Genomic DNA, 19,560 nt, shown 5'->3' with positions numbered 1-19,560 from the left:
CCTGAAAATAGCTGTGCAGCAACGCTCCCCATCCAACCTGACAGAGCTTGAGAGGATCTGCAGAGAAGAATGGGAGAAACTCCCCAAATACAGGTGTGCTAAGCTTGTACCGTCATACCCAAGAAGACTCAAGGCTGTAATCTCTGCCAAAGGTGCTTCAACAAAGTACTGAGTAAAGGGTCTGAATCCATTTTTATTTTTAATAAATTAGCAAACATTTCTAAAAACCTGTTTTTGTGTATAGATTGATGAGGGAAAAAAACAATTTAATCAATTTTAGAATAAGGCTGTAACCTAACAAAATGAGGAAAAAGTCAAGGGGTCTGAATACTTTCCTAAGGCACTCCTACAGTTTGTTTTTCAACTGTTTTTTTTTATTATTTGCTATGAAAAAATAGGACAAAACATTATAGGAAGACAAGTTACTGTGTACTCTTTGCCCAAGCTTTGGCCATCACATGTGGCTATTGGTAGTTGTTTACAAGAGACTATGGGACTATGGGTTGTGAGAGTAGCTCTATGGGGCGGCTGGCAGGGTACAAGAAGAACCATTGTCTTACTTTCTCCACATGGCCACAAACTTGTGAACGGACACGAAGCCCGTCCTGTCGCCTCCAGCCGAATTGAACAATGGAGCTTTCCAGTAGAGCGGACACTCGCACGCCTGGGGAGAGAGATAAGGGGCGGGAGGGAGGGAGAAATAAGAAGTGATTTAGACAAGTGTCCTCTTCTGTGCAGTTGAATATGTCAGTTCACTTAACTATCCTTGACAGCTCACACGTAATAGAAGTGTGTCAAACTAAATATGGTCCGGCTACACACCCTTAAGTGTTCAACATTATCCTCCATCAGGGTGAGCTAAATATTTTCTTCTTTTTTTACAGTGCTTTTTGTTTGATTTTCTCTATCCACCTAACTGCTGTCAGTCATTCTGCTCTGATACCAACTAAAACGCTTAATCCAGTCCAGTCATCAAAATGTGACACAGCGATTCCCTAGGCTGTGAGTGACACAGCAGGGATTCAAGTTGGGCTGCCTGGGATGACTGGCTTTGACCTGAAGAGGATTCGATTTTGGATCGAAATGTCAATAAAGTGCCCATCTCCCACGGGTAATAGTGGTGTTTCCCTCAAAGACCTCCCTGAGGTAACCTGGCTGACATTTCTTTCTCAACTCAGGTTCCCCCGCAGGTCAGCGGTCACATACCTCAGGGGGGCAGAGATAATATTTTCATGGGTTAAGAGAGAGAAAAACAACATCTGAGCTGCAAACCTTCGCTAAAGCCAGGGGCTAATTGCGCTAATGAAAACAATTTGCTGGGTGGCTGTGGAGCCTCGGCGCTACAAATCACCTTCTCACCTTGGCAACCTGCCCCATGTCCTCAATGGTGGCCCTTTCATTGGGGAATTGGGAAAATATTTTCTCGATCTTGGCAATGAGGCCGTCGATGTTGAGGTTGGCTTTGGGCCGCCCCCTTGGAAAGTAGAACTTTGGAATGCTTTCACTCAGCGCCGTGGGAACAGGCGCCTCGCTCTTCACCTGGGCCTGAGGAGAAACAGACAGGACAAAAATACATACTGTTAGCCGCTGATGCTAACAAAGGCTAACACTTAGGACCCACTGACACTAGCGCCTGCTAAATTAAGCAAAGGCTACCTAGTCCTAATAAATAGTCATCCACAATCTGCCCCGCCTCCATCTGCCCTATTAGGGAAACGACTCCCCCTCCCTCACATCAACCAATTAACTAATGGCTTTCAGTAAAGATGTGTCAAGTGATGTTGGAATGTTCAAAACACACCATTTACACTAAGAGTCATTCTGGCAGGCGCCAACCACCAGGATAGACTTCTACATCGAAAAAGCAACAGATGAATGGAGTTACTTATCTGAATGAAAGCAGTGAAAAATGTATGCTACGATCCAAGAATAATTGACAGCAGTGATTCATGTTTGTTTCAAATGCCACTGCAAAGCTGTAAAATACAGCCTAGTACATGACCTGAGATCAACATACAGACTGGTAAGTGAAAACGCTCCAGAGATGGTTGATCCAATGAATCATCTCCAGACAAGAGAGGTACAGTGCCTTCAGAAAGTAGTCACACACCTTGACTTTTTCAAAATGTTATGTTACAGCCTGAATTTAGATTTTGTGTCACTGGCCTACACAAAATACCCCATAATGTCAAAGTGGAATTATGTTTTGACAGATTTTGGCAAATTAATATGTATTGAACCCCTTTCTTATGGCAAGCCTAAATAAGTTCAGGAGTAAAAATTTGCTTAACAAGTCACATAATAATTTGCATGGACTCACTGTGTGCAATAAGTGTTTCACATGATTTTTAAATGACTACCCCATCTCTAAGGTCCTGTAGTCGAGCAGTGAATTTCAAACACAGATTCAACCACAAAGACCAGGGAGGTTTTCTAGTGCCTCGCAAAGAAGTAAAAAGAAAAAGAAAAAAGCAGACATTGAATATCCCTTTAACCATGGTGAAGATATTAATTACACTTTGGATGGTGTATATATACACCCAGTCACTACAAATTTACAGGCGTCCTTCCTAATTCAGTTGACGGAGAGGAAGGAAACTGCTCACGGGATTTCACCATGATGACAATAGTGACATTAAAACAGTTACAGTTGAATGGCTGTGATAGGAGAAAACTGAGGATGGCTCAACAACACTGTAGTTACTCCACAATACTAACCTAAATGACAGAGTGAATAGAAGGAAGCCTGTACAGAATAAAAATGCATCCTGTTTGCAATAAGGCACTAAAGTAAAACTGCAAAAAAAATGTGGCAAAGAACTGAATGTTATGTCCTGAATACAAAGGGTTATGTTTGGGGCAAATCCAACACAACAAACACATCACTGAGTACCACTCTTCATATTTTCAAGCATAGTGGTAGCTGCATCATTTCATGTGTATGCTTGTCATGGGCAAGGACTAGGGAGTTAAGAATAAAAATAATCGGAATACAGCCAAGCACAGGCAAAATCCTAGAGGAAAACCTGGTTCAGTTAGCTTTCCAAAAGACACTGGGAGATGGCTCAACAACACTGTATCCCAGCCAACACTTCATCCCAGCCTATGCCAACCTCCAGTCCCTCGACTTCCTGGCGCTGACGGAAACATGGATCACTACTGAAAACACTGCTACTCCTACTGCTCTCTCCTCGTCTGACCATGTGTTCTCGCATACCCCGAGAGCATCTGGTCAGAGGGGTGGTGGTACAGGAATCCTCATCTCTCCCAAGTGGACATTCTCAATTTTTCCCCTAACCCATCTGTCTATCTCCTCATTTGAATTCCATGCTGTCACAGTCACTAGCCCATTTAAGCTTAATATCCTTGTCATCTATCGCCCTCCAGGTTCCCTTGGAGAGTTCATCAATGAGCTTGACGCCTTGATAAGTTCCTTCCCTGAGGATGGCTCACCCCTCACAGTTTTGGGGGATTTCAACCTCCCTATGTCCACATTTGACTCATTTCTCTCTGCCTCCTTCTTTCCACTCCTCTCCTCTTTTGACCTCACCCTCTCACCGTCCCCCCCTACTCACAAGGCAGGCAATACGCTTGACCTCATCTTCACTAGATGCTGCTCCTCTACTAATCTCACTGCAACTCCCCTCCATGTCTCCGACCACTACTTTGTTTCCTTTTCTCTCTCGCTCTCCTCCCACACTACTCACTCTGCCCCTACACAGATGGTAATGCGCCGCCGCAACCTTCGCTCTCTCTCTCCCACTACTCTCTCCTCTTCCCTCCTATCATCTCTTCCCTCTGCTCAATCCTTCTCCCTCCAATCTCCTGATTCTGCCTCCTCAACCCTCCTCTCCTCCCTTTCTGCATCCTTTGACTCTCTGTGTCCCCTATCCTCCCGGCCGGCTCGGTCCTCCCCTCCAGCTCCGTGGCTTGATGACTCATTGCGAGCTCACAGAACAGAGCTCCGGGCAGCGGAGCGGAAATGGAAGAAAACTAAACTCCCTGCCGACCTGGCAGCTTTTCACTCCCTCCTCTCTACATTTTCTTCATCTGTTTCTGCTGCTAAGGCCACCTTCTACCACTCTAAATTCCAAGCATCTGCCTCTAACCCTAGGAAGCTCTTTGCCACATTTTCCTCCCTTTTCCGACCTTCTCCCCTACCTCACCTCGCTGATCAACTCATCCTTGACCGCTGGCCATGTCCCTTCCGTCTTCAAGAGAGCGAGAGTTGCTCCCCTTCTCAAAAAACCAACACTCGACCCCACTGATGTCAACAACTACAGACCAGTATCCCTTCTTTCTTTTCTTTCCAAAACTATTGAGCGTGCCGTCTTTAGCCAACTCTCTTGCTATCTCTCTCAGAATGACCTTCTTGATCCAAACCAATCAGGTTTCAGGACTGGTCATTCAACTGAGACTGCTCTTCTCTGTGTCACGGAGACTCTCCGCACTGCTAAAGCTAACTCTCTCTCCTCTGCTCTTGTCCTTCTAGACCTGTCTGCTGCCTTTGATACTGTGAACCATCAGATCCTCCTCTCCACCCTCTCCGAGCTGGGCATCTCCGGCGCGGCTCACTCCTGGATTGCGTCCTACCTGACCGGTCGCTCCTACCAAGTGGCGTGGCGAGAAGCTGTCTCCGCACCATGTGCTCTCACCACTGGTGTCCCCCAGGGCTCAGTTCTAGGCCCTCTCCTTTTCTCCCTATACACCAAGTCACTTGGCTCTGTCATATCCTCACATGGCCTTTCCTATCATTGCTACGCTGACGATACACAACTAATCTTCTCCTTTCCCCCTTCTGATAACCAGGTGGCGAATCGCATCTCTGCATGTCTGGCAGACATATCAGTATGGATGACGGATCACCACCTCAAGCTGAACCCTGGCAAGACGGAGCTGCTCTTCCTCCCGGGGAAGGACTGCCCGTTCCATGATCTCGCCATCACGGTTGACAACTCCGCTGTGTCCTCCTCCCAGAGTGCGAAGAGCCTAGGCGTGACCCTGGACAACACCCTGTCGTTCTCCGCCAACATCAAGGCGGTGACCCGCTCCTGCAAGTTCATGCTCTACAACATTCGGAGAGTACGACCCTGCCTTACACAGGAAGCGGCACAGGTCCTAATCCAGGCACTTGTCATCTCCCGTCTGGACTACTGCAACTCGCTGTTGGCTGGCCTCCCTGCCTGTGCCATTAAACCCCTACAACTCATCCAGAATGCCGCAGCCCGTCTGGTGTTCAACCTTCCCAAGTTCTCTCACGTCACCCCCCTCCTCCGCACACTCCACTGGCTTCCAGTTGAAGCTCGCATCCGCTACAAGACCATGGTGCTTGCCTATGGAGCAGTGAGGGGAACGGCACCTCTGTACCTTCAGGCTCTGATCAGTCCCTACACCCAAACGAGGGCATTGCGTTCATCCACCTCTGGCCTGCTGGCTCCCCTTCCTCTGCGGAAGCATAGCTCCCGCTCAGCCCAGTCAAAACTGTTCGCTGCTCTGGCACCCCAATGGTGGAACAAGCTCCCTCACGACGCCAGGACAGCGGAGTCACTCACCACCTTCCGGAGACATTTGAAACCCCACCTCTTTAAGGAATACCTGGGATAGGATAAAGTGTTCCTTCTAACCCCCCCCCAAATTGTAAAGTGGTTATCCCACTGGCTATAGGGTGAACGCACCAATTTGTGAGTCGCTCTGGCTAAGAGCGTCTGCTAAATGACGTTAATGTGCCCTTGAGCAAGGCACTTAACCCTAATTGCTCCTGTAAGTCGCTCTGGATAAGAGCGTCTGCTAAATGACTAAAATGTAAATGTAAATGTAATAACCAAATATTGAATTTATTTCACATTTATTTTATCAGGGAGTCACACTGAAACCAAGGTCTCTTTTACAGATGTAAACAGGTGTAGACCTTACAGTGAAATGCTTACTTACAAGCCCTTAACCAAAAATGCAGTTCAAGAAATAGGAGTTAAGAAAATATTTACTAAATAAAATAGAATAAAAATCTAAAAGTAACACAATAAAATTACATAACAATAACGAGGATATATACAGGGGGTCGGGGGGTCAATGTCTTGATGTGTTTTGACCAAGATCGTTCGCTGGTGATGTGGACACCAAGTAACTTGAAAAACTCTCAACCCACTCCACTACAGCCCTTTCGATGTTAATGGGGGCCTGTTCGGCCCTCCATTTCCTATAGTCCACGATCAGCTCCTGCCTTTAGGCTGTCACCTTGTTGTCAGTGATCAGGCCTACCACTGGTGTTGTCAGCAAACTTCATGATGGTGTTGGAGTCGTGCTTGACCACGCAGTCGTGGATGAACAGGGAGTACAGGAGGTGACTAAGCACGTGCCCCTGAGTAGCCCCAGTGTTGAAGATCAGCATGGCAGATGTGTTGTTGCCTATCCTTACCACTTGGGGGCAGCCCGTCAGGAAGTCCAGGATCCAGTTGCAGAGGGAGGTGTTTAGTCTCAGGGTCCTTAGCTTAGTGATGAGCTTTGTGGGCACTATGGTGTTGAACGCTGAGCTGTAGTCAATAAAAAGCATTCTCACATAGGTGTTCCTTTTTTCCAGGTGGGAAAGGGCAGTGTGGATTGCGAATGAGATTGCGTCATCTGTGGATCTGTTGGGACAGTATGCGAATTGGAGTGGGTCTAGGATTTCCGGCATGGTGGTGTTGATGTGAGCCATGACCAGCCTTTCAAAGCACTTCATGGCAACCGACGTGAGTGCTACAGGGCGGTAATCGATTAGGCAGGTTACCTTCGCTTTCTTGGGCACAGGGACTATGGTGGCCTATTTGAAATATGTAGGTATTACAGACTCGGTCAGGGAGAGGTTGAAAATGTCAGTGAAGACACTTGCCAGTTGGTCCGTGCATGCTCTGAGTACACGTCCTGGTAATCCGTCTGGCCCCGCGGCTTTGTGAATGTTGACCTGTTTAAAGGTCTTGCTCACATCGGCTACGGAGAGCGTCATCACCCAGTCGTCCGGAACAGCTGGTGCGCTCATGCACGCTTCAGTGTTGCTTGCCTCGAAGCGAGCATAAAAGGCATTTAGCTAGTATGGTAGGCTCACGTCACTGGGCAGCTCGCAGCTGGTTTTCCCTTTGTAGTCCATAATAGCTTTCAAGCCCTACCACATCCGACGAGCGTCAGAGCCGGTGTAGTAGGATTCAATCTTAGTCCGGTATTTACGCTTTGCCTGTTTGATGGTTCGTCTGAGGGTAGAGCGGGATTTCTTATAAGCGTCCAGATTATTGTCCTTGAAAGCGGCAGCTCCAGCCTTTAGCTCGGTGTGGATGTTGCCTGTAATCCATGGCTTCTGGCTGGGAAATGTACGTACGGTCACTGTGTTGACGACGTCGTCGAAGCACTTCTTGATGAAGCCGGTGACTGAGGTGGTATACTCCTCAATGCCATTGAATGAATCCCGGGAACATATTCCAGTCTATGCTAGCAAAACAGTCCTGTAGCGTAGCATCCGCGTCATCTGACCACTTCCGTATTGAGCGAGTCACTGGTACTTCCTGCTTTAGTTTTTGCTTGTAAGCAGGAATCATGAGGACAGAATTATGGTCAGATTTGCCAAATGGAGCGCCGCTTCTGGATGAGCATTTTATTGTATGCTTATGGCCTTATACAGCTCGTTGAGTGCGGTCTTAGTGCCAGCATCAGTTTGTGGTGGTAAATAGACGGCTACGAATAATATACACTATCGGTCAAAAGTTTGGACTGGTACGATATATATATATATATATATATATATATATATATATATATATATATATATATATATATATATATATATATATATATATATATATATATATATATATATATATATATATATATATATACACACACACACACACACACACACACTGCTCAAAAAAATAAAGGGAACACTTAAACAACACAATGTAACTCCAAGTCAATAACACTTCTGTGAAATCAAACTGTCCACTTAGGAAGCAACACTGATTGACAATACATTTCACATGCTGTTGTGCAAATGGAATAGACAACAGGTGGAAATTATAGGCAATTAGCAAGACACCCCCAATAAAGAAGTGGTTCTGCAGGTGGTGACCACAGACCACTTCTCAGTTCCTATGCTTCCTGGCTGATGTTTTGGTCACTTTTGAATGCTGGCGGTGCTTTCACTCTAGTGGTAGCATGAGACGGAGTCTACAACCTACACAAGTGGCTCAGGTAGTGCAGCTCATCCAGGATGGCACATCAATGCGAGCTGTGGCAAGAAGGTTTGCTGTGTCTGTCAGCGTAGTGTCCAGAGCATGGAGGCGCTACCAGGAGACAGGCCAGTACATCAGGAGACGTGGAGGAGGCCGTAGGAGGGCAACAACCCAGCAGCAGGACCGCTACCTCCGCCTTTGTGCAAGGAGGAGCAGGAGGAGCACTGCCAGAGCCCTGCAAAATGACCTCCAGCAGGCCACAAATGTGCATGTGTCTGCTGAAACGGTCAGAAACAGACTCCATGAGGGTGGTATGAGGGCCCGACGTCCAGAGGTGGGGGTTGTGCTTACAGCCCAACACCGTGCAGGACGTTTGGCATTTGCCAGAGAACACCAAGATTGGCAAATTCGCCACTGGCGCCCTGTGCTCTTCACAGATGAAAGCAGGTTCACACTGAGCACGTGACAGACGTGACAGAGTCTGGAGACGCCGTGGAGAACGCTCTGCTGCCTGCAACATCCTCCAGCATGACCGGTTTGGCGGTGGGTCAGTCATGGTGTGGGGTGGCATGTCTTTGGGGGGCCGCACAGCCCTCCATGTGCTCGCCAGAGGTAGCCTGACTGTCATTAGTTACCGAGATGAGATCCTCAGACGCCTTGTGAGACCATATGCTGGTGCGGTTGGCCTTGGGTTCCTCCTAATGCAAGACAATGCTAGACCTCATGTGGCTGGAGTGTGTCAGCAGTTCCTGCAAGAGGAAGGCATTGATGCTATGGACTGGCCCGCCCGTTCCCCAGACCTGAATCCAATTGAGCACATCTGGGACATCATGTCTCGCTCCATCCACCAACGCCACGTTGCACCACAGACTGTCCAGGAGTTGCTGATGCTTTAGTCCAGGTCTGGGAGGAGATCCCTCAGGAGACCATCCGCCACCTTATCAGGAGCATGCCCAGGCGTTGTAGGGAGGTCATACAGGCACGTGGAGGCCACACACACTACTGAGCCTCATTTTGACTTGTTTTAAGGACATTACATCAAAGTTGGATTAGCCTGTATTGTGGTTTTCCACTTTAATTTTGAGGGTGACTCCAAATCCAGACCTCCATGGGTTGATACATTTGATTTCCATTGATCATTTTTGTGTGATTTTGTTGTCAGCACATTCAACTATGTAAAGAAAAAAAGTATTTAATAAGATTATTTCATTCATTCAGATCTAGGATGTGTTGTTTAAGTGTTCCCTTTATTTTTTTGAGCAGTATATATATATATATATATATATATATATATATATATATATATATATATATATATATATATATATATATATATATATATATATATATATATATATATATATATATATATATATATATATATATATATACATACATATACATACATATACATATATACACACACACATATATATATACATACAGTGGGGAGAACAAGTATTTGATACACTGCCAATTTTGCAGGTTTTCCTACTTACAAAGCATGTAGAGGTCTGTAAGTTTTATCATAGGTACACTTGAACTGTGAGAGACGGAATCTAAAACAAAAATCCAAAAAATCACATTGTATGATTTTTAAGTAATTAATTTGCATTTTATTGCATGACATAAGTATTTGATACATCAGAAAAGCAGAACTTAATATTTGGTACAGAAACCTTTGTTTGCAATTACAGAGATCATACGTTTCCTGTAGATCTTGACCAGGTTTGCACACACTGCAGCAGGGATTTTGGCCCACTCCTCCATACAGACCTTCTCCAGATCCTTCAGGTTTCGGGGCTGTCGCTGGGCAATACGGACTTTCAGCTCCCTCCAAAGATTTTTTATTGGGTTCAGGTCTGGAGACTGGCTAGGCCACTCCAGGACCTTGAGATGCTTCTTACGGAGCCACTCCTTAGTTGCCCTGGCTGTGTGTTTCAGGTCGTTGTCATGCTGGAAGACCCAGCCACGACCCATCTTCAATGCTCTTACTGAGGGAAGGAGGTTGTTCGCCAAGATCTCGCGATACATGGCCCCATCCATCCTCCCCTCAATACGGTGCAGTCGTCCTGTCCCCTTTGCAGAAAAGTATCCCCAAAGAATGATGTTTCTACCTCCATGCTTCACAGTTGGGATGGTGTTCTTGGGGTTGTACTCATCCTTCTTCCTCCAAACACGGCGAGTGGAGTTTAGACCAAAAAGCTCTATTTCTGTCTCATCAGACCACATGACCTTCTCCCATTCCTCCTCTGGATCATCCAGATGGTCATTGGCAAACTTCAGACGGGCCTGGACACGCGCTGGCTTGAGCAGGGGGACCTTGCGTGCGCTGCAGGATTTTAATCCATGACGGCATAGTGTGTTACTAATGGTTTTCTTTGAGACTGTGGACCCAGCTCTCTTCAGGTCATTGACCAGGTCCTGCCGTGTAGTTCTGGGCTGATCCCTCACCTTCCTCATGATCATTGATGCCCCACGAGGTGAGATCTTGCATGGAGCCCCAGACCGAGGGTGATTGACCGTCATCTTGAACTTATTCCATTTTCTAATAATTGCGCCAACAGTTGTTGCCTTCTCACCAAGCTGCTTGCCTATTGTCCTGTAGCCCATCCCAGCCTTGTGCAGGTCTACAATTGTATCCCTGATGTCCTTACACAGCTCTCTGGTCTTGGCCATTGTGGAGAGGTTGGAGTCTGTTTGATTGAGTGTGTGGACAGGTGTCTTTTATACAGGTAACGAGTTCAAACAGGTGCAGTTAATACAGGTAATGAGTGGAGAACAGGAGGGCTTCTTAAAAGAAAAACTAACAGGTCTGTGAGAGCCGGAATTCTTACTGGTTGGTAGGTGATCACATACTTATGTCATGCAATAAAATGCAAATTAATTACTTAAAAATCATACAATGTGATTTTCTGGATTTTTGTTTTAGATTCCGTCTCTCACAGTTGAAGTGTACCTATGATAAAAATTACAGTCCTCTACATGCTTTGTAAGTAGGAAAACCTGCAAAATCGGCAGTGTATCAAATACTTGTTCTCCCCACTGTATATATAGAGATAGAGATAGAGATATATAGAACTTTCTTCTGAAACTCGTCAGTCTATTATTGTTCTGAGAAATGAAGGTTATTCCATGCGAGAAATTGCCAAGAAACTGAAGGTCTCGTACAAAGCTGTGTACTACTCCCTTCACAGAACAGCGCATGGAATAGCCTTAATTTCTCAGAACAAGAATAGACTGACGAGTTTCAGAAGAAAGTTATTTGTTTCTAGCCATTTTGAGCCTGTAATCGAACCCACAATTGCTGATGCTCCAGATACTCAACTAGTCTCAAGAAGGCCAGTTGTATTGCTTCTTTAAATCAGCACAACAGTTTTCAGCTGTGCTAACATAATTGCAAAAGTGTTTTCCAATGATCAATTAGCCTTTAAAAATTATAAACTTGGATTAGCAAACACAACGTGCCATTGGAACACCGGACTGATGGTTGCTGATAATGGGCCTCTGTACGCCTATGTAGATATTCCATTAAAAATCAGCCGTTTCCAGCTACAATAGCCATTTAAAACATTAACAATGTCTATACTGTATTTCTGATCAATTTTATGTTATTTTAAATGGACAAAAAAAGTGCTTTTCTTTCGAAAACAAGGATGTTTCTAAGTGACTCCACACTTTTGAACGGTAGTGTAGGTATTGGTAGACCTGAGCTGATGTAGCCATACTAGAGAGGTAGGTAGGTATTGGTAGACCTGAGTTGATGTAGCCCAACTAAAGTGGTAGGTATGTATTGGTAGACCTAAGTTTATGACCAGACATGTAAGTAAGTACTGGTAGATATTGGTAGATATACATTTGTAGCACAACTAAAGCGGTAGGTAGGTATTGGTTGCCCTAAACTTATATAGGCTAGCCCAACTAATGAACAATACAAGAAGCCAAGCCCAAAACATAAGTGAAGATGGCAAATTCCATATCAATGGGATTTGTAACATTTCAGTCATTCAACAGAAAACGTTTTTAAGGTTGAGAAGGTAATCAAGGAGTAGCCTATGTTACTTTGGCAAAATAGAGATGATCCACGTGCTGAAGGAAAAACAGACAAGACAGCGTGGCCTATTCTAAATATCCCTGACATAACAAATTGGCAAATGTTATCAGTTTGCAAACAACAAGTGGTTAACTAGGCCTAATAGCAGAGTAAAAAAGAGAGATCAGAGAGCTCTAATGTAGGTGTGTGTGTGTGTTTTGTTATGCTTGTGTACGAGTGTAATCTGGCAACCAGAGATAACCAGCATATAATCATTGTGTCTCTGCAAGCAAAGTCAGGAGACAGCCACCCAGAGAGAGACAGGACGGGAGTTATCTTGGGTGGGCCTGAATGCCAGACCCCTGATTAGAGAAGAACAGCAGTTCATAGCAGGCATGTGTGTGTGTCATGTTTACTGTTTATTTCTGATTGCTTATTTCACTTTTGTTTCGTATCTATTTCACTTTCTTTGGCAATGTAAACATGGTTCCCATGCCAATAAAGCCCTTTGAATTGAATTGAGTGAGTGAGAGAAAGTGAGAGAGAGAGACAGTCATCAGAAAACTAATAACGTTCAGCATTGCTCACAGGATTGGTGCTTTGCTTTTGTGTCATAGGGTACAACCAGACCCACCATTGTTTTGCTCTCTGAATCTGTGGGGCTCAATCCTCCTAAAACCTGAATGTTATTCCAAAGTGCCTGCCCAGTAACATAAAACCCAAAGCATGTCAGAGCTTGGGCACAGCTGTGTGTGTAAGTGAGTGTGTCCCTACACTGTTTCCACCAAAGACAGAATGACAGAGTTGTCTAATCCTAGGCTCATAATGGCTGAGCTGTGTGTGTTATCAAGCTCTATAACCTTGATTATGATATAACTAGCATAACAACTAGCCTGTATGACCTGCAATGACATTAACCCTAGTATACCTGTTATGATCAATTTGATCCCATACACCCCATTACGATTTACATAGACCCATCATGCATACCACACATACTATTAGGCTATCCTAATCAACAGCTAGAAATCCTCCCAACTTCTACAGTAGATGAGTCGGACAAGGTCTGATAGATACTGTACAGGTACACTCAATATGGCTATGATGCTCATTCTATTTCAATGAATCTGAAGGGGAGAAAAAACAGATTGTGTGAAAAATCTGTCAATGTGCCCTTGAGCAAGGCACTTAACCCTAATTGCTACTGTATGTCAATGCTCTGCTCATTGTCTTACGTCAGATCGTGTCACTCCTACGCAACGCTCGTCCCGCAACTGATCGGTCTTGTAGAACATGAAACTCAATTATTATATATTTTTTTTTGCTCATCCGCCTAACACTAGTTCCTAATTCACTCTCGGTAGCTATCACACACTGGCTACTACGGCGGCAAAACATGCTCCAGCTAGCAGCCTAGTGCAAGCTTGTTTGAATGGCCATTCATTCGGTAGCTAGTTTGCTAGCTTGTTGATGAAGTTGTAAGGCATCAAGGTTATGGGACTGTTCTCAGACATCAGCATGTAACTGACTGACAGCTGGCACTGTGCCATGCTACTTTGTAACATTTGGCCAACGCGATAACGTTGCAGAGAAAAGTCAGCTGTACTGTAGAACTCAGCGCACTAATCACAGCAGAACAGATATCATGTAAAATAATTTGTGCATTAGCTAGAACTTCACTACACTAGCTAGTTAGCTAGAGGGAGTATTTAGCATGGAGTGTGTGAACTGGCATTGTTAGCATCCCTGCCTTTCGTTAAATATGGATTGATTGGAGACTGGTTCAGCCAGCAACGCGTTAGCTAGCAAATGTTCATGCACATTTCATAAACTGATTCTGCCACCACAAATCACCTTAGCTAGATGTAGAATTAGGTAGTGAAGACTTGCTCATGAAAATTATGACAATATTAGCTACAGGTTTATACAGTAGTTTTTGGTAAGATTAACTCTTACTCTTTTGAGGGTGAAAGGGGATTCAGTGGACGATGTCAACGTGGTAATATTTTCTGATGTTAACTTAGGACAGCATATTGTAGCCGGACTTCCTTTTAGCTATCCCATGAGTGTTTGTGCGCTTCAGACAGATTAGTGCAGAAGGCCGTCGCACTGTCTGCTAAAATGACAAATGTACATCATTCCCAGAGACCATTTACATGACTCAAGAATCTAACCACTGGATCTTTCTGCCCGTCCTTTAATTAGCTGTGTCCATGCCTTAACACAAACACACACGTTTGGCCCTCCCCCCAAAAAAGTGCTTTGTTGTATTTTGTTTTCCCCAATCTCCAGTTAGTCAGTGGCCTTTAACTCACCCTACACATGGCTATGTAACAACATGCCTTATTGTCAAACTCTCTCAATGAGGACTGCTGGTTAACTAAAGCTAAACAGCAGTTATCCTAATTAATACAGATGACCAAGAGAGCAGTGATCTAGACGTCTAAATGTCTATCTACATGAGTCATTCTATGGTGTGTGTGCAGTGTTGTCTGTTTGGAAATATTCTAAGGCATTCTGTCAGGTGGTATTCTGCTCAGAGCAGGCATAGATAAATGCTGTTGATCTTCTCTCTACGCGCGGGTGTCAGCTATGGCTATAAAAGGACAGATTACTCCTGCTGCCCCACTCAACTGTCCGCTCTGTCCCCCCCCACTCTCACCAACACTACCTGATCCCTCTCCCACTCGCTCTCCACTAGCAGAGCTCTCCTAAGCACAACCGCTAATCCTTGCAATATTCCACACATTCACAAGAACCACATGGTCGGTCAAACTAAACATGGTGCACAAGGGCACCTCAACTTGTGGCTCACCCCTAACCTGACAAAGTTTATCATGTCCTGGGACAACATTAACAACCACAACAATAGTATCCTTAAAACAGCCTAAAACCAAACTGTGGCATAGCTTTGGCTCTGTCTTCTTGGGCCAGGTCCCCCTTAGAAAACATTTTGTCTCTCTATGTGGGATTTCTTGGTTTAAAGGGATAGTTCGAGAGCGATTGCTAATGAGCGCTAGCGTAATGATGAAGAGATCAGCTAGCGTTAATTGCCAAAATCTTGAACTATCCCTTTAAAGTAAGATAACACAGCCTGGCCTAGTTTAGCTATAAGAAAAATTTATAAAATGTAACGTGAATTCACAATGCAGAATATGGTCCTATTGCGTATGGTGGCCCTATTGCGTATGACCGCTAAGGGGCAATGAAGTTCTATCTACCACAGTCATAGTTTGAATCTCAAACTGAACACTTGTCCCCTAAGCCCTTTATCGAGTGGCCACTTGCTGTTGTATTCGATAGTGATCATTTGAGTCTGCAACTGTTTTGGCCAAAATGAGCATTGTGACAATGCGCACTCAACGTCCCAACTGGCACTTATCAATATTCCAAAATTCAAAATCCATTCGCGAGCATCGTCTTCCGCGACCTGTCTTGTGCATGACTCACTCGCTATGAAACGCGTGCACTGGGGCAGACAGACGCATACTCTTATAGGCAGTGGGAAAGTTGTAAAAACAAAACATCTTATAGTATATCGGTCGCCAGTGATTCCATCAGCTGATTTAGCTTGTGGTAGCCTGCCTGCTGCTAGCTAGCTAGCTTCACTGACAAACACAGGGATGGCAATCTAGCTAGCTAGCTAAGGATGTTGGGCACTGCACTCATAAACAGTGTGTAGCTTGTCACTTATTTACGATAGTTTGACAGCTTGCTGATGAAGTTGTAGACTTGTTCCCAGCAGTCAGTCCATACTTCAGCATGTTTCCAACGCACCAATCGTTACTTTGTAAAGTTAAGTCATCTAAAAAAAAGCACAGCACAGCAGCAGACTCGATGCTGTACTGACTCAGGGCAGAGCAGGCTGTTAGCTGCGGTTGCTTGCCTTTCTCTGCCATTTTTCCAATTTAACGATGATGGCGTGCGGAGCGCTTTCAAAATAATTTGAAAAATGCATATCTCCTACTAACGTTGCAGCATTGTTGCGTTATTTTCCCCCTTTATGATCGTGACCTGGAAGTGGTAGTTTTGATAACTGCACTGTGATTTTAATTTTGTAGAATATTTATACATTTTTTCTTAACGTTAATGTCCCAATTTCATTTAAATGTTTAAATGTTCACACCCCCAACTACAAGCACAGCTACTTCTGGCTACATAAACTACAGTACCCATAATGCATCTACAAATCAGAGTTCGTGAGACATGATGGGACTACAGCAATAAAACGTGACATGGCCTCTGTTCCAATATCCACACTAGCGTACCACCCTATCATAAAGCTATGTATTGGAGCATGCTAAGTGGTATGCTTGACATTGGAATCCAACCATGGCCTATTGAACAAAATAAATATACATTTCCAGCCCCAGCCCCTAACCCAGTCTCCCTTGCCACAATCCAAAATGTATCTAACCCCAAGAGTAACGGACTGCAATAGGATGGACAACATGCATGTCCTTGTTAGAAGCCACAAAACATGTCACAGCCAGTAACGTTTGTCCTACACTGCTTTAGTATAGGACCTGTCCTTTTGGAAAGCTTTTACATTCTCAGCCTACTCGCTGATGGACATAGTTGATCAATGGACAGACAGATGGACTCCAACAGACTGCTACCGTATAGGCTACAGTAGGACCACAGGTCTGTCCTTGCTGGCTTAGCCTACACAATCATTCATTAAGACAAACACTAGAGAGAGGTTGAAAACCCTCAAACACTGAGTCTTGTATTGGGAGTGGACCACCTGCCTGTCCTTGCTCAGCGTGGAAGGCTCGGAGCCTCTTCTTGAAGCGTGACGGCAGAACGAAGTCACATCCACGGGCCAGCAGAGCCAGCTCCTTCCTCAGGTCAGGGTCCTGACGCAACGAGAGCTCCTTCATCCTCATCCTCGCGCCAGACAGGATGGGATGATTCCGCACACACACAGACCTACACCCTCTGATCCAATGGGATTATCTTCCTATGGATTGTCCCAGTAGTAGAAATCGCAAGAGTAGTAGTGGGAGTAGTAGCAGTAGTAGTAGTACTAGCAGTAGTTAGGCTAATTACTAGAACAGAAATACTCAGTTTGTGTCCACTGTCCTTGTGCTTGTCCTGGGAGCCTCTTGAAGTCAGAGTAGCAGTAGAAGTAGTGGTAGCGCTCCTCTGTCCCTGTGATCCTGTGGTTGTCCTTTAACAGAGCGAGAACTTCTTAACGCTGGGCAGCAGCTGATGCAGTGTCACTAGCCTCAAAACGTTGCCTATCTGTCTGCTGTCCTGTCAGACACTACACCACACCAAACACCACAGTGACTGACTGCTAGGGTCAGGGAGCCCCAGCCTACCAGCAGCCACTAGGGAGATAAGGACTGTGTGTGTGTGTGTGTGAGTGTGAGTGAGTGGTGTGGATATGCCCTTTCCAGTTTGCATTCCTCAGCTCTCATAGAAGGTTATGTAAAGAGACAGACCTGCTGTTGTTGAGGGCCCGCTAACTTGGGAATACAGCCGAATGCCAAGATGACCCCCTGCTCACCAACGGTTCCGAGAGACACTAGTAGGTCTGTGCCACAGGAAAATACCCTAGAGCTGTCTCTTTATGACCACAATCCAGCTGGTAGTTGGAAGTATCAAACATTTCTTCAGGGCTAGAGCTTCGAAATGCAAGATTCACCGTCAGTTCTTCCTCCTATTACTTTGGGATTTCAGAGAGTCTGATCAGCATGAGATACCAGGTGCTGTAGCAGCAGCCAGATGCATTAGTGGGCCTTCGTCATATTAAAAGGTATATTTAACCAACTTCAAACTTAATGTAGGCAGGGCACACATTTTTCTGTGGGATGAATATGTGTAGACTTGAGCCGATGAGGAGCCATCAAAACTTGTGACAACTCACAAAAAGTGTGAAAAGAAAAGCCTCAGTTTTTCTCTGTGCATCACGTCGTATGGTTTTTCTTTGTTTTGCCTTCCCTTCACAGGCTTGGGCTGCCATCCATTCCACGTCTTATTATAGTTGAAGGGCCCTAGTCGGCGGTATGGAAGGGGAAGTGTTGAATTTCAAAGAATGATGGCCGAACCAGTCTGCACCTATTAAAAGCACCAGCAAGCACTGTTTGGGCAACCCAAGAAACCAGATCTGGAGAAACAAGTGTGTATCTTTAGTGCTTGCGCAAACATCCGCCTCCTGTCCTGGACTGACAGCAATTACATCAATTCCCCATAAACGTGCTGATCCAACAGCACTAGGCGGCCTAGGTGTGGAGGACGGGTGCATTCAAGAGGAGAGACGTTGTATTTATAACGCCAGTTGTTGTTCTCGCAAACAAATCTAATTAGGCTGAAAATGACTTGAGCTGTGTGTGTGTGTGTGTGTTAGTGAATACAGTGTGTGGTTATGGTGTGTAAACATGCAGGGTGTGAAGCGAAAAGCACACCCGGGCTAAAATGATAAGTATTTTTAGATGACAGGATCACAGAGTCCACATTCTTCCACTGGTTTCAGCACAAACCTAGTTCCTGTTGTCCCCCAATAGCAGGATACGGCACGCGTTTGATAAGCCATTTGCAATCTGCCTTTTGTTGTCCCTCTACGCTCATCAGCTCGACGCGAACACGAAAGGAAAATACGAGAACTCAAACAAACTGATCACATGAAACTGTCAGTACATGTAATATTTTTTCTGTCAGTGTTCGCATTAGTGAGAGCCATAATCTGAAGTTTGTTTCATAAATATAGGTATTATTCTGTGATAACAATCTGTTTGTTCACACTTTAGGACACTGCCTCTCTTTGGAAAATGGAACACAGAGAGGGAGAGAGAGAAGTCTGTCTCTGTAGTACCAGTGAGCTCTGGTACTGAGTACTACTGACTGACCGGGAGAATCAGATGGGCCTTCACTGGAGAGGATAGCCGTCAGTGCCAACAGTGCCACTCTCTCTCACACACACGCACTCACGCACACTTGCATGCACACACAGAGGCCAAAACGACTTAACAATGGCACCACTCACCAATTCAGCCTTGGGCTATTGTCTGCTCTACTGTTGACAAGCTATAGCCTACCCTGGTTGCCAAAATAAAAACTATTGCATAGAGAGACAAAAGTTGATATGGTACACTATCACTGTCAAAGACAAATAAACACATTCTTACACAGTGAGTGCACCCAGCAACGTGTCTAACCTGAAGGATCTAAATATGAACAGGAAATAGCATACCACGCTCTCAGTGAGAGCTTGTTGCGTAACGTGAGAGATTATGGTGAGAGAGTGAGCTAGAGAGGAGAGAGCGCGAGACGGAGCGACGGCATGAGAGCGAGCGCGAGCGAGCACAAGAGAGAGAAAGAGCG

At 45.1% G+C, this 19,560-nt stretch overlaps 1 protein-coding gene across 1 annotated transcript in view; it reads right to left on the bottom strand.

Moving 5' to 3' along the window:
- LOC311129913 (serine/threonine-protein phosphatase 2A regulatory subunit B'' subunit beta-like) overlaps window positions 1-17,120 on the bottom strand; it is a gene marked incomplete at its 5' end in the record, with an annotated part of 36,190 nt that extends 19,070 nt beyond the window's left edge. Inside the window, 4 exon segments of the mRNA XM_084162456.1 lie at window positions 561-664; window positions 1,360-1,545; window positions 16,979-16,981; window positions 16,983-17,120. Coding sequence (XP_084018582.1) covers window positions 561-664; window positions 1,360-1,545; window positions 16,979-16,981; window positions 16,983-17,120 — 431 coding nt within the window.
- Window positions 17,121-19,560: the final 2,440 nt, after the last annotated feature.

The sequence above is a fragment of the Coregonus lavaretus genome (genome assembly GCF_964263955.1).
Source record: "Coregonus lavaretus genome assembly, chromosome: 5".
Lineage (NCBI taxonomy): Eukaryota > Metazoa > Chordata > Actinopteri > Salmoniformes > Salmonidae > Coregonus > Coregonus lavaretus.
This window is presented reverse-complemented; position numbering and strand designations above follow the sequence as displayed.